This window comes from Pseudopodoces humilis, chromosome 3 (genome assembly GCF_049639895.1).
Source record: "Pseudopodoces humilis isolate 2021_Gansu_Grassland_sample_001 chromosome 3, ASM4963989v1, whole genome shotgun sequence".
NCBI lineage: Eukaryota > Metazoa > Chordata > Aves > Passeriformes > Paridae > Pseudopodoces > Pseudopodoces humilis.
Genome location: NC_142202.1, coordinates 112,837,106 through 112,854,890, shown reverse-complemented (window position 1 = coordinate 112,854,890; position 17,785 = coordinate 112,837,106). Strand labels below are relative to the sequence as shown.

At 54.7% G+C, this 17,785-nt stretch overlaps 3 protein-coding genes across 9 annotated transcripts in view; 2 read left to right on the top strand and 1 right to left on the bottom strand.

Moving 5' to 3' along the window:
• Positions 1-8,254, top strand: part of NRBP1 (nuclear receptor binding protein 1) — a 34,459-nt gene extending 26,205 nt beyond the window's left edge. The window contains exons 8-18 of the mRNA XM_005532715.3: positions 2,777-2,860; positions 3,113-3,171; positions 4,267-4,365; positions 4,440-4,572; positions 4,869-4,971; positions 6,549-6,599; positions 6,694-6,829; positions 6,916-6,969; positions 7,332-7,395; positions 7,564-7,619; positions 7,756-8,254. Coding sequence (XP_005532772.1) covers positions 2,777-2,860; positions 3,113-3,171; positions 4,267-4,365; positions 4,440-4,572; positions 4,869-4,971; positions 6,549-6,599; positions 6,694-6,829; positions 6,916-6,969; positions 7,332-7,395; positions 7,564-7,619; positions 7,756-7,854 — 938 coding nt within the window. The 3' untranslated portion in view covers positions 7,855-8,254. The remainder of the gene's footprint in view (positions 1-2,776; positions 2,861-3,112; positions 3,172-4,266; positions 4,366-4,439; positions 4,573-4,868; positions 4,972-6,548; positions 6,600-6,693; positions 6,830-6,915; positions 6,970-7,331; positions 7,396-7,563; positions 7,620-7,755) is intronic.
• Positions 8,255-8,643: 389 nt separating this feature from the next.
• Positions 8,644-11,094, top strand: KRTCAP3 (keratinocyte associated protein 3). 2 transcript variants are annotated; one of them, XR_015772143.1, is made up of 6 exons: positions 8,644-8,853; positions 8,936-8,995; positions 9,553-9,753; positions 9,962-10,310; positions 10,406-10,497; positions 10,675-11,094. XR_015772143.1 is itself a non-coding variant. In XM_005532736.3 (6 exons), exons 1-5 carry the CDS (start codon positions 8,644-8,646, stop codon positions 10,487-10,489), a joined length of 690 nt encoding a protein of 229 aa, XP_005532793.1. In that variant the 3' UTR covers positions 10,490-10,497; positions 10,675-11,094. The 2 variants fall into 2 exon arrangements, 1 of the variants encoding a protein (XP_005532793.1); XM_005532736.3 differs by having other exon boundaries at positions 9,962-10,096.
• Positions 11,013-17,785, bottom strand: part of IFT172 (intraflagellar transport 172) — a 38,354-nt gene continuing 31,581 nt past the window's right edge. The window contains exons 40-49 of one of the 6 annotated variants that reach the window (XM_088052711.1): positions 17,193-17,309; positions 16,646-16,756; positions 15,775-15,894; positions 14,266-14,361; positions 13,515-13,694; positions 12,703-12,801; positions 12,161-12,314; positions 11,701-11,789; positions 11,422-11,507; positions 11,013-11,349 (exon numbers count right to left, since the gene is read on the bottom strand). In XM_088052711.1, the coding sequence (XP_087908837.1) occupies positions 11,013-11,349; positions 11,422-11,507; positions 11,701-11,789; positions 12,161-12,314; positions 12,703-12,801; positions 13,515-13,694; positions 14,266-14,361; positions 15,775-15,894; positions 16,646-16,756; positions 17,193-17,309 (1,389 nt within the window). The other 5 variants (XM_088052712.1, XM_014261312.2, XM_005532714.2 and 2 more) reach the window with 5 other exon arrangements.

Sequence of the window (17,785 nt, the reverse complement as noted above, 5' to 3'; positions counted from 1 at the left end):
AAATCCTGTCCCAATTGTAACAGCACTTCAGCCTGCTGTGTTGAACACACCTGCAGGAAGTTTTTCAGAGCTGACCTCAGAAGCATGTTGTGCTGTCAGCGATGCATAGAACAGAACTGTGTCTGGCAGGGCTGACCCTGCTTAGCTCTGAGACACACAGGACATTCTGGGGTGTCTGAGATCACTGACCCTGTGCTGCCTCAGCTCTGTAATAACAGAGTGAGGTGATGCCTGTCACCTCAGCCAAGCTCCACATGGGCTGGGATGTAAATGGCTGGAACAGGCAGGTTCCCTGCCATGTGTGGCTGATCAAACCCAGGTGCAGAGCCAATCTCTGCAACAGTGATGGAAAAACACTCCAGTGGGACTCAGCAAGTTAAGAAACACAAGGTCCAGAGTACCAGAGGGGACAGGTCCCTGGTGGAACCACAGCAGCAAATTCAGAGCTACCTAAGTGTCAGTTCTGTGTTTATGGGTTGGAGGGTCCCACAGACAGTGCGAGCCCAGCTCTTTCCAGAAATGCTGGTGCTATTGCAGAAAGTCTGTAGGACCTGAATGCAGAGGATTATCAAGGCTGGCTGGACCTCATTAAGGACACTTTAGATGGAGCCTGGGCTAGACTATTACTCTACCTGCCTGTCTGGTATGCAAGTGCACCAGCCATCACCGCTGAGGTTTCTGTTGATGATATGTTCCGTGATTGATCACTGCCTCATCCCTGTCCTTAAATGGGTGCAGGAGCCAAGAACAGAGTGCCTGGGTAGTGAACAGGCCCTTGCCATCCAACACGTGGTCATAACAGGATTTAAAGACACTGGAAAATGAAGCTGATCACAACATTGTGTGGAGGGTGACTTTCCTTGGCTGATTCTGCTCCATATTTGGCAGGACCAGGTTGTTGAGTTTTTGGTCCGTGTTTCCTTTTACAATGTATTATACTGATAAAAAAAAACAGAACAAATAGAAGAGTTAAACAATAAGTTATTTTCTCTCCCTGGATTGTCTAGTTTGCCACTGGGAGTCCTTCTGACATGTCTGCAGTACCTTCAGGTTTAACAGGTATCACAAACAAATGATAGATAGTTCCTATACACTGCATTGGACAGAGAGACATCCAGGATCCCATAAACAACAGTATAAATCTGATGTTGGAACAGAAGGGTTTCTGAAGCCTTAAATACTCTCTTTAGAAGGCCTGGTATGAGAACCTAGTGTGCTGGGCGAGCCATGGGTGCTTTGTGTGCCAAGTCCGGCGCTGGATGGATGGTGGTGACGGGGTTGGGGCTGAGGGGTTGGCTCCAGCAGCACAGGAACACATCCAGTCCAGTGCAGAGGACTGGGCAAACTCCAGTTGTAACTGATGTAGGAGTACAAAATACTAAGGTGAATGGAAGTCCAGAGCGCATCATTTGGGTGCCGATGAGGATCGGGAATTTTCTGGCTCCTTGAGGAAGGCTTTGAGCCGCTTGTCATGTGGGGGGTGTTGAGATCCTTTGGGGTGATGGTGCACAGCCCTGCCCAGAACTTGTCTGAAGCAGTCAGTGTCACTGGGAAAATAGAACAGGTCTTAGGAGAAAAACATAGAATGTAGCTTATGCTGCTTGGTGATGTGAAGGTGAGAGGATCTGGTGATGTCTGGGAACAGGTGAGCACCAGGAAGGAAGCCATCCTTCTGGACTTTTAGGATCAGAGCTAACACAGGGAGCAGAAAGCAGTTACTTGTGAATAGGTAAAGAAGTCCCTAGCTATTGGAGCAAGCTCTGCTTCCAGTGATCAGATTGGGTAATACGATTTGGTGTGTGCCATGCAGCAAGGCTGAGCTGGGTTATCAAGGGAGGTCCTTCTTGTCTGACTAGAGCCCAAAGAACATCTCTCTGAAACTGTTAGCTGCTCACTCAGCTGTGAGTCCTCTTAAGTGTGGAAAAATACAAGTGGTTTGGCATGTCCCCTGTCAGCTCACATTATGCCAGCACAGACAAGGACCAATTGTGATTGTCCAGGGGGGTGACCAGGTGGCACATAGGCCTGAGACTCTGGAACTGGGCACATTCCAGTGTGACAGTAGAGCTTCAAATGTTCCCTGCCCACCTCAGTGTTTCTCCCTGGCAAAGACAGCTGCTTAGTTTTGGAGAGTTGTTTGCAGTCTCTGCAGAGGTGGCTGTCCCAGGGGGTTATTTTTCATGGGGGTCCATACTTATGCTCTGCTCATTGTTCTTGTGGCTGTGATTTATTTTCAAGTGGTTTGTGGAGGTGCTGGCTGCTGGGAGGTTCTGCTGTCTGGGTGGTCACCTCCCTTCCTTCAGCAGCTTGGCTTGATTCTTGTCTGGAGGCACTAGCATCCTCCTGGAGCGTGGAAGAGTTGCCTGGTAGGTCTGTCCTCCCAGAACTCTGAGATGGTCACCAGTTGCAGTGACCTTGGCATCTCTGGCTGTTCCTCAGGCTGCTGTTCCTCAGGAGCTGCTTGTGACAAATGCTACAGATCTGATTGAAGTTAGGCATTTCAACTGGGAGTTGTTCCCACCTTGTCTTCCCAGTAGGCAGCAGTTGTGGTCTCCAGGTTTGCCCTTGAAGACTGATGCTGAGCTGCCAAGGAAACAATTGCAGGAATGTATCAGGTCGGGGCAGGTGACAAAGATGAAGGCTGTGAAGACTCACCTTAACACAACCATTCTGCCCTTTTGGGCAGCAAGGGCCTGGAGTTGCAGGTGTTCCCTGGGATTTCATCAGGGATGGGCTATGGTTTTCTGTATCCTAAGCATTCCTGGTTTTCTTCTAGTGGCACCAGACACAATTAACAACCACGTGAAGACCTGTCGTGAGGAGCAGAAGAACCTGCACTTCTTTGCCCCGGAATATGGAGGTATGGTGTGGCTGTGGCTGCATGCCTGGGTTTTTTTTTTTGGCCTTACTGATGCTTCCAAGCTGTTCTCAGTTCCAGGCTCCTGAAAGATGCCACATTAACAGTTCTGAGCCATTTGCCTGCTGAAGTGCTTCAGCTCCAATGTTGTTTGGTAGCAGAGGAGGGAGAAGCTGCAGGACTGTCCCAGCCTGGTGCAGAGTGCTGCTGCTGCATGCAGAGCTGACTGATAACAATGCTATTTCTGTCTTACAGAAGTTGCCAATGTCACCACTGCTGTGGACATCTACTCCTTTGGGATGTGTGCACTGGAGGTAAGCATTGAACATGGATTGTGGGACAGAGATGATGAATCTGAGGAAAGAGATACGAGGAAAGGCTGTGGCTGTGGGTGGGTTTGCTCGTGACGAGTGTTTTTTGTTCTCAGAGCCAAGTGCACTTTGCCTTGGGGGGTCCCTATGGAGGCTCCCCCAAGTGCCTCACTAAGATGTAAATGGCTCGATGATTTGCAGTTCTCCCCAAAATTCCTAACGGGTAATGGATTACTTAGCGGGTCTTGGCCAGACCTGAAGTCAGACTCACTGGCTGGAGGGAATAGTCGCTGCTGCCAGCTGTTATGTAATGTCCATGTATGTGAGCAATGCCTGGGGTGGTGTTTGAAGCAGAGGACAGCTGTAGTCTGTCACTTTCTTTGGGCCAGCCTGTGCCCATCTGACAGAGGTGCTGGTTGCAGTCGATGTGAGTCTGACATACCTGGTCGTAGCAGCTTTGTGCTTCCCCTGTCCTTGCAGTCAGTAGGTCCAAGTCCAGGTAATGGGAGTTATTGTTAGGAGTATTTTCTGAGAATTGTCAGAAAGAGCCAACACAAGGAACCCGCATCCTGTGCTGCACATTCCATTAGTGAAACTGGAAGAGAACTGTGGAAAGATGCAACTTTTAGGAAACAAAACTTAAGCTGAATGTAGAGACATTCTCTGCAATATTTTCCAGCCTTTCCTAGCTGGGAATTAGTGTCTGTGTAGTTGTGGAGCCCATTCTTGATGTGCTGTGTGCTTGCTCTTGTTTTGGGATGCAGAGCCAGAAGGGACACTGCCAGATCCTGGCAGGGATCCAGTAACTGCTTTATTATGGAATTATCAAACAGAATAACAGGCCAATGTGGTTCAAAATGGAGACACTTACTGTCCGGGTTGCTGCTGGCAGAGCAGGGCTCCCTGGCAGTCTTGGGGTACTAGGAGCAAGCTGTTGTAATGAGGCAGCCATTCTCTCTGTCTCTCCAAATGTGACCTTAAGTACCCCCAAACAGCTTGGCTCTGGTGATCTCGTGCTTGGCAGTGGTCTCCTTGAGCCTATGTCCCATGCAGTCTGCCATTCCCAGTGGAGTCTGATGCTCTACTCTCTGTTTGCAGATGGCGGTGCTGGAGATCCAGGGGAACGGGGAGTCATCCTACGTGCCGCAGGAGGCCATCAACAGTGCCATCCAGCTGCTGGAGGACCCCCTGCAGCGGGTGAGCCAGGGGGTTTGGTGCCCTGAATTGCTCTGGTGCCATTGCTTGTTGTTTCATGCAGGTTTTGTCTCTAGGAGTTCATTCAGAAGTGTCTAGAACAGGACCCTGGCAGGCGTCCCACGGCCCGGGAGCTCCTGTTCCACCAGGCGCTGTTTGAGGTGCCATCGCTGAAGCTGTTGGCTGCTCACTGCATCGTTGGGCACCAGCGTGAGTACAGAGCTCTGGGAGCCACATCCCCACATGGGTCAGTGCTCTGCAGAGCTTTGCTGAGCTGTCAGTGCTCACCCCAGGGAGCTGGCACCCTGGGCTGGGAACGCCCCTCCCCATCCCCTGCTGCTCTGTAGGATACCTGGCTGTCGTACGCAGCTGTGGGGCTGGGAGGGCCACGCTTCCTGACCTGCTCTGAGAGCATCAGAGAGCATCAGACCTCTGCACTTTTCATTGCTTTTCTAAGGCTGGAGAGGAACTGCAATTGCTCTAAGTAACTCCTTTTTTAAAAATAGATATGATTCCTGAAAATGCTTTAGAAGAAATGACCAAAAACCTCGACATGAATGCAGTGTTGGCAGAGATCAATCACGAGGACAGGGAAGGAGTCAAGATGATGTAAGTCCCCATGGTATGCTCAGGGGAGCAGTGCTGGGGTACTGGTGCAAGCACTGGGACTCTGCCCATCACCTCAGTGCTGGTGTTTCCCCACTGACTGGGTGCCAGTGGGAGCTGCTGGAGCTGGAGGTGAAGGAGCAATCACTGACTGGGCACACACACTTCCTGGGTGGAAGGAGACCTTGCACCTGTTTCCTGGGAGCATATTCTGTGCAGCTGAGGTGAATTGTTCCCCAAATGGACGGACAAAATGAGCACACTGTAGCTGGAGCAGTGCCCAGCAAAACATGGCTGACCAGTTTGGGGAGGTGCTCTGACCAATCACAGAGTGGCCAGATGGAGTCCAGCACTTGAGAGAAAGGGTTCCTCAGTGTTTTCCTAATGGAGCATCTTATTCCACGCTATGCACAGGGAAAGGCAGTGGAGGCAGCTGTCAGTGACACACAGCACTATTTACACTCTAGGGGTGGCTCCCTAAGGGAATGGCTGTAATACATATGGAGCAAGTAGAGTGCCAAAAAAGTGATGTACATTTTGAATAACAAAGCCTTGGCTAGTCAAGGGATTAGCTGAAGACTAAGGTGTGAATACTGTATTCCCAGGGAAGCCTAGGGTGCTTCTGGGGGAGCCCAGAGTTCTGGAGTGCTCAGGCTGCTGAACAAGAGTAGTAACCAAGGTGACAAGCGAGAACAGCTCCGTCCATGTAAGCAGCTCTCTGAGCCACAGAGACCCATCCAAAAGCTGATGTTCCAGCTGTCATAGTGCTAGGAAATAGTAGTATGAAATTCTCTTTGGAATGGTTTTGATATAGTTTCAAAATGCAGAAGAGTAAGTGAACAGCCAAAGCTGTGCAAGAGAGATCCTTACATTCATGGGATGTCAGTGTCTGTGGGCTTGGCTGGCTGCGCGTGCCAGGTTGGAATTTGCTTCTTGTAGTGCCGTACCTCAGAGGTGCTGGAAAAGGAAAAGAAAGCAGCAATGACTTGAAATGCCAGCATAATTTCTGGATGGTTCATTGGACTGCCATGCTAGAAAAAAAATTGTAAATTTTTGTTGAAAACTACTGCTGTGTTAGAGTGATCCCAGCTGCTGGGGGTGTGGGAGGGGCTGGAGAGTGCTCTGGGAGCTGAGGCAGGTGTGCAGCCAATAAAGCACTTGTGAATATCCTGTCAGGCTTCCAGTGGTTTTACAGTCCTTACCTCATCTCTGGAATGCTTCAGAACAGCCTTGAGGCAGGGGTTTGGCTGTTCCAAGTGCTTGTTGCAACCAGGGACCTGTTTGTGAAACAGCTCACCAGGAACAGTGTCATTGGGCCACCCTCCAAATAACTCTGCATTGCACGGTTCTGAAGGATGTGAGACTGGCTGTGCCATAACTGCTGCCTCATCCTTAGCTCCTATAGATAGTTATGTCCTTAAGGGAAGATGAGAGCTTGTCACATCAGAGGCTGACTCTGTCCACACCCATCCTACCTGTGGACACAGCCCAGGACATGGGGATTTGAAACTCCACCCCAAGAGACCCAGGTGGATGGTACTGTGAGATGATTTCTTATCTCAGGACATTTTCTTTTCCAGCTTCTCACAGTCTCCTGCACTGGAGCTGGACAAGTTCCTGGAGGATGTGAGGTAAGAGGGTTTTTTTAAAAAGACAACTTCGTGGTGTGTGAGACTGCAAAAATTTTGGAGAGGTATAACCTCAGACACTGCTCCTTCCTTGCAGGAATGGAATCTATCCCCTCACAGCTTTTGGGATGCCACGACCCCAGCAGCCCCAGCAAGTTGTGGTGAAATCTCCCATTGCTCCCCCATCAGTGAAAACCCCAACTCCAGAGCCTGCTGAGGTGGAGACCCGCAAGGTAAATGCCAGGGGCTCTGCCTCGTGCTCCCGTTGCCAGGCAGGGATGTGGAGCAGCTGCTTATGGGGTCTGTGCCTCTGTTCCAGGTGGTGCTGATGCAGTGCAACATCGAGTCCGTGGAGGAGGGGGTGAAGCACCACGTACGTTTCTACGGCTGGCTGAGCTGGGGGAAGCTGGGGCAGGGCTTATGGCTCGGATGTGCTGCTGGTGCCTGGGGTAACCCTACACTGCTGCAGCTGCCACTGTCAGGACCCAGAGCCTGACCCAGGCCTGTGCCTGCTGCTGACCTGGCACCTGGGCCCACCCCCAGGTCCTGGCTTCCAGCACAGGATGGTGCTGCCAGCTGCAGTTCAGTATGGAACTGGCTGTGGCTGTTCATTAGATCCCTGTGGGGCTCTGGAGGAGTAGTTCCCATACCAGGGGGCATTTCTAGGGTTGCTTTGGGCTTGCCATGGCAGCCTGCAGGACTGCAATCCCTCATGAGAATTTCTTTGCCCTGCAGCTGACACTGCTGCTGAAACTGGAAGACAAGTTGAATCGACACTTGAGCTGTGACCTCCAGCCCAGTAAGTACCTTCTCCAGCCCAGTAAGTACCTTCTCCAGCCCAGTAAGTACCTTCTCCAGCCCAGTAAGTACCTTCTCCAGCCCAGTAAGTACCTTCTGCCCCGGCCAAGGTGCACTGGGGCCAGCAGCACCCTTGGACCAAGGACTGACGCCTTTCCTTGTCTTGCAGATGACAACATCCAGGAGCTGGCAGCTGAACTGGTCCAGCTTGGATTTATCAGCGAGGTAAGCAGGGTCTCAGGCTATAGGCCTGTGTTCCTTTCTCAGCCCTTTCCATGGGGAGGAGGCAGGAGGAATAAACCAGGTCCCTGCCCTGGGGGAGTGCATGGGGCTTACCCCTCACTATCCTTGTTGTCCCCAGGCTGACCAGAGCAGACTCACCTGTTTACTTGAAGAGGCATTTAGCAAGTTCTACTACACTCGGAATGGAGCCCTGACGGCCGTGACTGTGTCATCTTAGCCCCGTGGCTGCTGGGTGGCCAGCATGGCCTCGCTGCCTGCGGCCCATCTGTGTGTGCCCACACCGGCGGGCATCCACGAGACCCCAGCTGCAGTGCTCGGAAGCTCATCCTGCATGTGCCGTGGCTGGGCTCATTGACAGTCCTCCCTGCCCGCCTCCTAAAGGGGACTTTGCGCATCAGTATTATTTCCAGCCCTGTTTTTGTTGGGATTTGCCAGGTTGTGCTGCGGAGCTGAGGCCTGGCTTGGGGTGTTCTGTAGCCCCACTCATGTGCATGGAGTTTGTTCTGTTTGAATTGTACAAAGTGTCTTTTGCACAGCACAGAAATGTTTTTTGTTTTTTTTTTTCTTTTTTTTCATTTTCTTTCTTTTTTTTTTTTTTTTATTTTTTTTTATTTAAAGGTAAACAGGGGTGAGCCCCTAAGCCCTGCACCCCCCGGTCGCTCCCCCCCATTCCCCCGCCATGGGCCCAGGGGTGGCCGGGCTCGTCCCCCTCCCCGCCCGGCGCTTCGCTCCCGCCGCCGGCTGCACTTTGTTTACCGGTTCGCACCGCCCGGGGCCGCGGCGAGTGCTGGCCCCGGGCTGCGGCCCCGCGGCCCCCGCCCTTCCCGCGGACTCCCGGGCCGAGCCGCGGCTCCTGCATCTCATTTCTATCATTTCCTATTTTTAATAAACTGTTTTGTAAATACGCGAGTGCCGCCTCCTGCGGGGCGGGGCGGGGCGGGGCGGAGGGGCCGGGCCGAGGCCGCTCGTCCCTTGCCCGGGGCGGCGCTCGGCGGCGGCGGCGGCCATGGCCGGGGGGCGGCGGGGGCCGGGAGCGCTGGCGGAGCCGCGGCGGCTGATGCGCTCGGGCCTGGGGCTGATCGTGCTGGGCCACGGCAGCCTCGTGCTGGGCGCCATCGTGCACGGCTCGGTCCTGCGGCACGTGGCCGGCGCTCGCCGCGTTGTCACGCCCGAATACGCGGCGGCCAACGTGGTGTCGGTGTGCTCGGGGCTGCTGGTGAGCGCGGCCGGACCGGGCGGGGGACGGCGGGCCCGGCCCTGCCCTGCCCGGGCCTTGCTGAGCGCAGGTCTCCCCGCAGAGCATCGCCGCGGGCATCGTCGCCATCCTGGTGTCGCACAACCTGTCCCGGGCGGCTCTGGTGAGTGCGGGGCTCCGAGCGGGCAGGGGGACCGCGGCGCGGCCCTGCCCCGCCCGCAGCCGCTCCCCTGGACCTTGGCCCCGCGGCCTCCTTCCGCCTCGGCGGCGGCTGCCGGTGTCGCCTGTGTCCGGCCCGGCCCTGCCGACTGCTCCGGCAGGGTGGCGGCACCGTCCTCGGGCAGAAGTTGCCGCCGGCTCGGGGGTCCCAGGGCTCGCAGGGTGGGCGGACACGGGCTGGGGTGCGCCGGGCCGGGCGGGGCTGGGACTGGGGCTGGGGCTGGGGCTGGGGCTGGGGTTGGGGTTGGGGGCTCCCGGCACACAGCCGAGCCTGTGTGGGGTCTCCACGGAGCCCGAGAGAAGGGGTCCAGCTGTGCGGAGTTCACGGGGGGGTGAAGGATGCGAAAAGTGTGAGACCCTCATCCGAGGGCAGGGTCTAGCCGACCTGGAAGAGGCGAGAGATGGTGTGTGCTCCCTCGGGGGAGCATTTCTCCATCGGTGCCCGGCCCGAGCGTTTCCCCGAGCTCGTGCCAGTCCCACCCGCATTCTTGCCGCCTGCAGCACTGGGCCCTGCTGAGCATCTCTGTGCTGAACTGCCTCCTCTCCACGGCGTGCAGCGCGGGGCTGGCGCTGGCCGTCGCGCTCACGGTGCACAGCCGGGGCACGCACCTGGTCAGGGGCTGCAACAGCTCCGCGCTGCCTCTGGATGCCCGGGCAGCCATTGCGACTAACGACTGTCCCTTCAACACCACGCGCATCTACGTGAGTCTGCAGGGTCACTGCACACCCCCACTCCTCCCATCAGCCTCTTCTCTCTCTGCTTCCTCTCGTCTTTTCACTCTCACGCTCCCTCCTGCTTCCCTTCTCTCTCCCTCTCCCCGTTCTTTCCCCTGCTGTCCACACGGTCTCTGCTGAGTGTGTTCAGCCAGCCTGGTGCAGTGCCCGCGTTCCTGTGACCTCTGCTCCGCAGGACACAGCCCTGGCACTCTGGTTTCCCTCCTTGCTGCTGGCAGCTGCAGAAGCCGTGATCTCAGGCAGGTGCTGTTTAGTGGCTCTCGTCTTCCAGGGCATCGGGCCCTGTGCACACAGCTATGGCAAAGAGCAGGTACGCCCCACTGAGCTGGATGGATCTCCCTGTGTCTCCTCCACGATTGCTGCCTTTGTGCTGCATTTGGAAGGTGCTGGGTTGTGCTGGGAACAAGGAGGCTGTGCAGTAGTTGGGGAGGATGCTGAGTTGGAACCTCTTCTAACCAGCCTAAGGGCCAGACCAGCATCTCTTCATGGGGAGTTGCAGAGGGATCCTCTTCTTCATCCCCCTGGTAGCCAAGCCCGTTCTTTTTTATTTGAGACAACACTGCCCATCACATGTCCCCGCCACCCTACACTTCTTTTTTGTCTTTTTTTCTCTCTCTAGATGGCCAGGCCAAGTACAGCAATGGAGAAGCCACTCCGTGAGAGGCAGCAGCTCCTGGCAGGACTTGCTGAGTCTCCTGTGTAGCTGGAGAGGTGAGTGCACCCTGTGGGCTGTGTTTGGGACAGGGGGAGCAGGCTCTGCCATCAAGAGGACCCATAGCCACACCAGCCCCCCCAAACACCTCTTCCTAAGAACATGGGCAGAGGAGTCAATGTGATGCTGGGCCCTGCAGCACAGCCTGGCAATGGCACATGCTCCTTCGCTCCCAGGTGGTGCTGCAGGAGTGCTGTGATCCAGCAAGGTCGGGGAAAAGGCGATGTCACACCTTCTGCAGTGCTGGTGTGCATAAAGTGGTCTGCAGGGGTGAGGGCTGTGCCTTCCTCCCTCCCCCCAGCTCCACCACCCCACCTGGGACAGACCCTGCAGGTCAGCAGGTGCCGTGGGCCCCAGATGCTCTCCCATCTCTCCCCAGGCTGCCAGGACCTTCCTGGTGTGCTGAAGGCTCCGCTGGTTCCTGGCAGCAGTGATGGGGTGGGCAGAGGTGCTGGGACCCAAGTCCTGGTGCCATTGCAGGCATGGCAGCTGGCTGTGCCTGTGCTCAGACATCTCAGGGAACAGAAGGGGAAGAATCCCTGTTGTGTGGATCTCTAATTTTCTTCAATAAATAAACTTTTCTTTTCCACACTGGCTGTTCTGAGTGGCTCTGCCAGGTGAGTTCTGGCTGGGAGCAAGGCCTGCCAAGGGAAGGAAAGCACAGCGACTCTGTGAGCCCATCTCTGTGCTTGCCACTCCCCAAGCACAGGGATATTGACAGAGCCGTGGCCTCAGTGTGAAAGTCACCCATGGATGTGGGGGTTGAGACTCGCACAGGGTTTACAGCCCTGTGCCCAGCAGCTGCAGGTCTTCTGGGCTTAGCAGCCCCTGGCAACAGGAGCACTGCAGGGCTGAGATAACATGTTTATTGGATGGGGAAGGTGGTGAGGGACAGGTCTGAAAGCTGCCAGAGTCCTGCTTACTGGAATGAGAAGCTGGTGCTTGGGAGTCCCCCACACCACCGTCGGAGGAACTCGATCACATCCTGGCCTGCAGGGCTGTGGGATGTCTGCAGAGAGAGGGAGGCCTTGGCACTGGAGGGCACCCTGTGGGCTGGCAGGACTGGGTCTGTCAATCCCCACCAAGCAGCACTGTTGGGGTGCCCTGGGACAATGACTCACCCAGAAGGATGCTGTATTGTCAACATGAGGGGCTGAACCCCACCCACAGCCTGTCTCCCTGCCTGTGAGGTTCTGGCTCACCTTGACAGCCATCACAAATTTGTACCACGCATCCTTCTTCACTTCTAGGCCTGGCCTCAACTCAATCTTGTTTCTTAGCACTGGGTACCCTGGGCACAAAATGACACATTCAGAACAAGCTGAGCCCCAAAGCAGGCCCCCATCTGGTGCTCTGGTGTCTGTATGGTTCAACTCCTGGCTCAGGCAGGGCCATCCCAGCCCAGGGCTGTGTCCAGACAGCTTTTGACTGTCTCTAAGGATGGTGATCTCACAACTGTGCAACCCGTTCCAGTGCTCACTCACCCCCAAAGTAAAAAAGAGCCCTACCTCCTCCAGCAGAGCTGGTTCCCCACAGCCACAGTCCCTCCCCTCCTCTTACAGCACAGCCCCACACCCCCTCCAGACCTACTCGGCAGCATGTTGTCACTGCCTGCATGGCACCGTGTCATCTCTTGTCTGAGTGAGCTGCTCTGGAGCTCACCTGTTAGCACGCAGGGCAGGCAGCGCACCCCGGTCCCCGCTGCTACCAGAGAGGCTTCGTAGGTGTCGCGCTCGTCCTGCGGCAGCGCCTGCTCCAGCCGCTGGTCCATGGACACGGTGAGCACCCAGTCCCTCACCTCCTCCCGCTGCTCCTCCTGGGGGCAAAGGCCAGTGCAAGGCCTGGAATCGTGATGCTGCTGCCCAGCTGCAGCCCCACAGAGCAGGCAGCACATGGGCATGCATGATGCACACAACACGCACGTGCACGGTGCACGATGGTGGTTGAGTGTGTGTGTGTGCACAAGCGTGTGCCTGCGTGTGTGCAACACGGCTGTGCACACCTGTTTGTGTACACCGGTGTGTGCACGCGTCCGTGCAGATGTGTGCGTGGCTGCAGTGGGAGGACAGGCAGAAGGTGGCAGTTCTGGGTCCGTTTCCATCCCTGGCAGTCTCTGCAATCCCAGCCTCACCCCAATCCCTGTTTGGAATGCCCTGAAGCAGCATCACTGCTCACAGGAGCTGAAGAAAACAGGTGACACTCACAGGCACATGCTGATGGGCTGGAAGTGGTACTTCGAAGGGAATGTCTGTCCTCTGAAAATCAGAATGGTCCAGGGAATCCAGGTTCCCTTCTTCAATGGCCTGGGAAAGAAGGGGTAGAGCACTGGGCAATGCCAGTTATAGAGCTCACAGTACAGTTCATGGTGAGGATGCCCCTGCCTGTTTGTGCTGTGCTGACCAGGCCCTCCTGTCATGTGTGACCACCCTCTGCAGTCTCTCAGACACTGCCATAGTCAGGTGCTTTTGTTTTCCCCCAGCTGCTGCTGACAGCACTTGGGAGTCTGGCACAGTGAGGTCTGTCTGCTCCCTTGGATTTGGTGCTTCTGATGGTCAACCTGCTGGTCAAAGGAGGGACTGAGGGGACTCCCCACTCTTGTATCACAGTGGCCAAAGCACTGGGCCACGGCCTCCATCTCCCAAGTAGTTTTTCTTCTCTTGGAACAACTTGAGTGACATCACCCTGAAAGCTGTAATGGCATCGGCAGCCATGAGGATTTCAGGTCTCAGCTGTCAGGCCAATGTGCTCTTTGCTGCCATGTGCACAGAGGCATTGGCACACCCAGGGTTACCTGGCCAGGGCTGTGCAGGTGCCCTGCATGGCAGGTCCTCCCCCAGGCAGTGTGAGGGTGCCCACTGCTCTCCAGGCACACACAGAGGGCTCTCTCCATCAGTACAAGCTCCCGTGTGCTGCCATGCAGGAGCCTCAGGTGTGCCCTGGCCAGGCTGGGGACCTGTGGTGGCCCTAGAGCCACTGCAATTTGAGAGACTGCCCTCCCCCCACAGACCATACTCACATCTGAGAGGTCCAGGAAGCGGTTCAGGAAGACAAATGCCATGTTCTCCCAGCTGACTGCCTGGTATGGAAAGGAACCCTGAGTGAGACTGGGCAGCTCATCCTCACAGACAGCTTTTCTCACAGAGCCATGGCTGGGAAGGATGTGGCTCTGTTTGTGCCACAGTGTCCTGCCTGCAGCCTAGAGAATGGACAAGGAGATTGCACATTCCAGCTTGCCATCCCCAAAGACTGAATCCCTTGGACAACCAGCTCACTGCCACAGGCTGTCCCGCAGAATGGACACAGGCACTGTGACCAGACTGGATGGGGCTCGGAGCAGCCTGGTCTAGTGGAAGGTTGTTGTAGTTTAGGGTGTCCTTGCCCATGGCAGGAGATGGAACAAGATGAGCTTTAAGGTCCCTTCCCACCTAAACCATTCCATGATTCTATCACTGCACAGCCAGGTCCAGGCAGCGAGGACATGCTGCTGTCCTTGCCATGTGTCATAACTCTCAGACAGACTGTCAGACACTCGTGTGATGCAGAGCAGAGCTGAGCAGTCTCACATCCACACCAACAGAGCTATGATATGGCCTCTGCCCACTCCTGGGTCTGTAGGTCTCACCTTCTCACTGGCTGAGGTCTGGCCAGCTGCTTGGGGAACAGCCTCCAGTGGCAGAGTCCAGCAGCCAAGGGAGGGTTTGGGAAGATAAAGCTGAGAATCCCTGAGCCCATGGTGCCGTATGTCCTGTGGTCCAGGCAGCTCTTACCTTGGCAGCTATCCCAGCCTCATAGAAAGCCTTGTCTGCAGGGAGCAGATCCGTGTGGCGCAGCAGGGAAATGGACAGCTGGGCAGCCATGGTGTCCTGGGGACACAGAGGACAGCAACACTACAACAATTCAGCAAAGAAAGAACAGGCTGGAAGGGATCTCATGAGATCACCCCAGACTCACAGCAAGGACTCTGCACCCATACATGCCCTACAGGCAAAAAAGGTCAAAAACTCCAGTCCTGACCCTGAGTTCCCTCACTACAGAACACATGGGACTATCACCTGAGGGTGAAATTCTTCTACTTTACAAGCCTTGTTATTTTTCACTAGAAGCCACACCCAAACATCCCCCATCTAAGTCACAGAACAGGTGAGGTTGGAAGGCACTGCTGGCTTTACATTGCTGGCAGCTCCCAAATCTTGCCCCTAGCCCTGGTCAAAGCAGAGGCAGCTACATGCCTGGATCAGAACATGCCTGGTCAGGTTTTGACCATCTCAAGGAATGGAGACTCTTCAACCTCTCCAAGAATCCTGTTCCAGCTACAGTCTCAATAAATTTTTTCTTGTATGCAATTATGTAAGAATTTTGGAGCAGGGGTGAGGAATTGAAGGATAATTTCACTCTTCTGCTGCCAGATACCCATTGCCACACAAGAACTGTCAAGGCCACCCCTTCTTCATGGTCCCAAACAGACTGCCCAGCCTCTCAACATTCCCCAGCTGTGAAGATCTGTACAGGCTTCCAAGACATCAGACTTTGCTCTTGCTGTCTTGGTATGTTCCTGGACCTGCAACATCCACACACATAGCCATGGGGAAATCCCAGTCGTCCCTTGTGGCTTTCACTGTGGTCCTTTCCCAGCCTTCTTCATCACAACTCCAGTCCCACATCCATCCAGAGCTCTAGAACAATTCCACAATCCCACATGGATCAAGACTTCAGCAGGGATGCTAAGAACAAATCCCAGCGCACACAACTCCAAAATAGTTACAGGGCCTTGTGATACCCTCACACAGGTCCAGAAGCTCCCAAAGCCCACCAAGAGGCCCAGCACACAGGCCCAATACCTGCTAAAGCCCTGGGGAGATGATCTTCTCTGAAGACCACGTGTGAAGCTCAGCAGCTCTTGGAGCCCAGGAGAGCAGAGAGGAAGCAATCCCTCTCCTGGGAAGAGCAGATTTTTTGTGATCCCTCATTTTCTACTGGCACCTCTGCTCTCACAAGTCATGCCAAGCACATGGATGCCCTGGTTTACAGCTTAGCCACAGCGGCTGGGGCAGTACCCACTGTAAGTGGAAAAGTATTCACCCAATAAGTAGAGAAGACCATCTACAGTTCCACCTGCTAGTGGTGGGCTCCCAGATTATTGCAGCCCCATTCTCATGCATCTATGATGTGTGATTTGCAAAGTGGAATAGTAACCTGTGAACAGCCCCAAACCTGCAAATCCCCATAGGATTCCCCACTCTGGGTGGTGACCTGGCAGAGGAACTTCAAAGCCTCACCAGCTGCTTGAGGCCGTGCGCGGCGGAGCGGGTGGCACAGTAGTGGGAAATCAGCAGCATCCTCTCAAACTCCTCATGGGCTGGAGTGTTTGTCTCACTGGACTTCGCTAAGTTTTCACACTGATAAGAGAAAATTAGAGGAGCTGAGAGCAGGAGAGCACGAGGGCACTCTTCATCCACATGAGACAGGGAAGTATCTGAAACACCTTTGGGACTGAACAAGGGCTGGGCCTCGGGTGCTCTGGGTCTGAAAGCATGCTGAAGGAAGGAGGCTGTGGGAGCCATGGAGAGCCACCAGTACTGCAACAATAGCCAACACTGGAAGCAGGGGTGAGTCTGGATGGACAAAGGGAGGATTTTTTGATTTTGCTTATGCTCAAAGTAGGTATTTGTGGGACAGGAAAAGAGATAAGGCAATCATGGGCTCTGGCTGAGGTGCTTTGGACAGGAATGAGGAGCAGAAAGCTCTAAGCATCCATGGGGAGATGTGGAGGACTCATCTTTTCCAGACTCAGTAGCTCTGTGCCTTCCCCATGAAAGCTGCTGAATATGGGTGTAGGACAAGAAGAAGATGTCACAACAGCTCCCATGTCACAGTGACACGTGGAGCTCTGCAATGGCCAGTGTCCACACCCATTCCCAGGATTTGGCCTGGAGCACAGCGTCTCCTTCTCTGCCATCTCTTGCTCAGCCACATCCACTTCACAGGATCCTGTTTTCCTACTGTCCATACTGCCAGCTCTTTACCTTTAGCTTGTGTTCTAAAAACACTGCCCATGACACCTGTCAAGAGACTGGTTCTTCTTCCTGCTCAGTCGAGTCCCCCTGGGGCTGGAGTTGAATAGGCAGCAGTGGCCACGGCCACACTTACCAGGCTGAGGAGCACATCCCGCAGGTCAGCCCAGCTGGAGTACGCCTCAGCACAGTTCATGCCAGGTGCATTCACCATCTCCACAAAGAGACGCTTGTAAATATTGAAATTCTGCAACAAAAAGGAGGGAAGTGTGGAAGGAGACAGCTGAGGAGTCAGTGGACTCCTGAGCTCGCCTTCTGCCAAGCACAGGCCAAGAAAATGGGCCAGATTGGCCGTGCTGCAGATTGTTGGCTGGAAGGGGTGCTGGGGACAAGGCAAGAAAACAGGAAAGGATGGAAGCATGCTTCCTGTAGCCAATGCTCTCAGAGGCAAATGGTTCCTTTTGTTCTGAACTTGGTGCTCAAGGCACTCCAACACTTGACTTCCCCTGCTCCTTCCTGTGCAAAACAAGCTGGGAGATTTCCTTCAGCCCTCTGGAAGAATCCACCGCAGGGCTGCACATGCGGAACACGAGGCAATCCCAGCTCAGGCTGGGAGCCTGACTGATGCAGCAGGTCACACACACTGGGACAGCCCAGCAGGGGTGTCCTGCTGCCCTCGTTACCTGTGGGTTGGCAGGTGCTCCGTGGTGGACGTACAGGCGCAGGGCTTTATCCCAGCTGCCCTCACAGATCAGCTGTGTTGCATACAGAGCCACGTACTTGTGCAGGACTTTATAGCTCTGGGATGACAGAAAGCAGCAGCATGAGATGCAGGAACTGAAGACTTGCCACTTGATGGGGATGGATTCAGCTGTGTGTGCACAACCCCACACAGCTGAGTCCCAAAGACTGAAGCACTTAATCAGTGCCAGACTGCCCGAAGCACACCTGGGTTTGGATTTGAGTCCTGCTGACACCTTTATCTTGGCTAGCTGATGCTGTGCTGATCCTCCACACATGCAAATACAGCTGTTTTCCAGCTGTTCACCACTTGCCAAAGGAATACTGCCAAACACCTGAAGGATGCAGCACCTCTACTATGTGTCAACACAGCTACCAACTGTAAAGCAGCCCTTAGTCTAACAAAGAAAGTAACTAAAACCCTGGGTGAAGATGTTTGTGATTTACAAAGCTGCTCTAGTCCATTATCCACACGCTGTAACAGCTCCAGGACTGCAAACCTTCTTAGGGTGCTGCTCATATCTGTGCTGACCCC

Bases quoted from the DNA above. Each gene is read 5' to 3' on its own strand.
- KRTCAP3 (XM_005532736.3), top strand. From the start codon at position 8,644: ATGGCCGGGGGGCGGCGGGGGCCGGGAGCGCTGGCGGAGCCGCGGCGG. The intron at 8,996-9,552 runs GTGAGTGCGGGG...TGCCGCCTGCAG, and splicing joins ACCTGTCCCGGGCGGCTCTG to CACTGGGCCCTGCTGAGCAT. The intron at 10,097-10,405 runs GTACGCCCCACT...TTCTCTCTCTAG, and splicing joins ACAGCTATGGCAAAGAGCAG to ATGGCCAGGCCAAGTACAGC.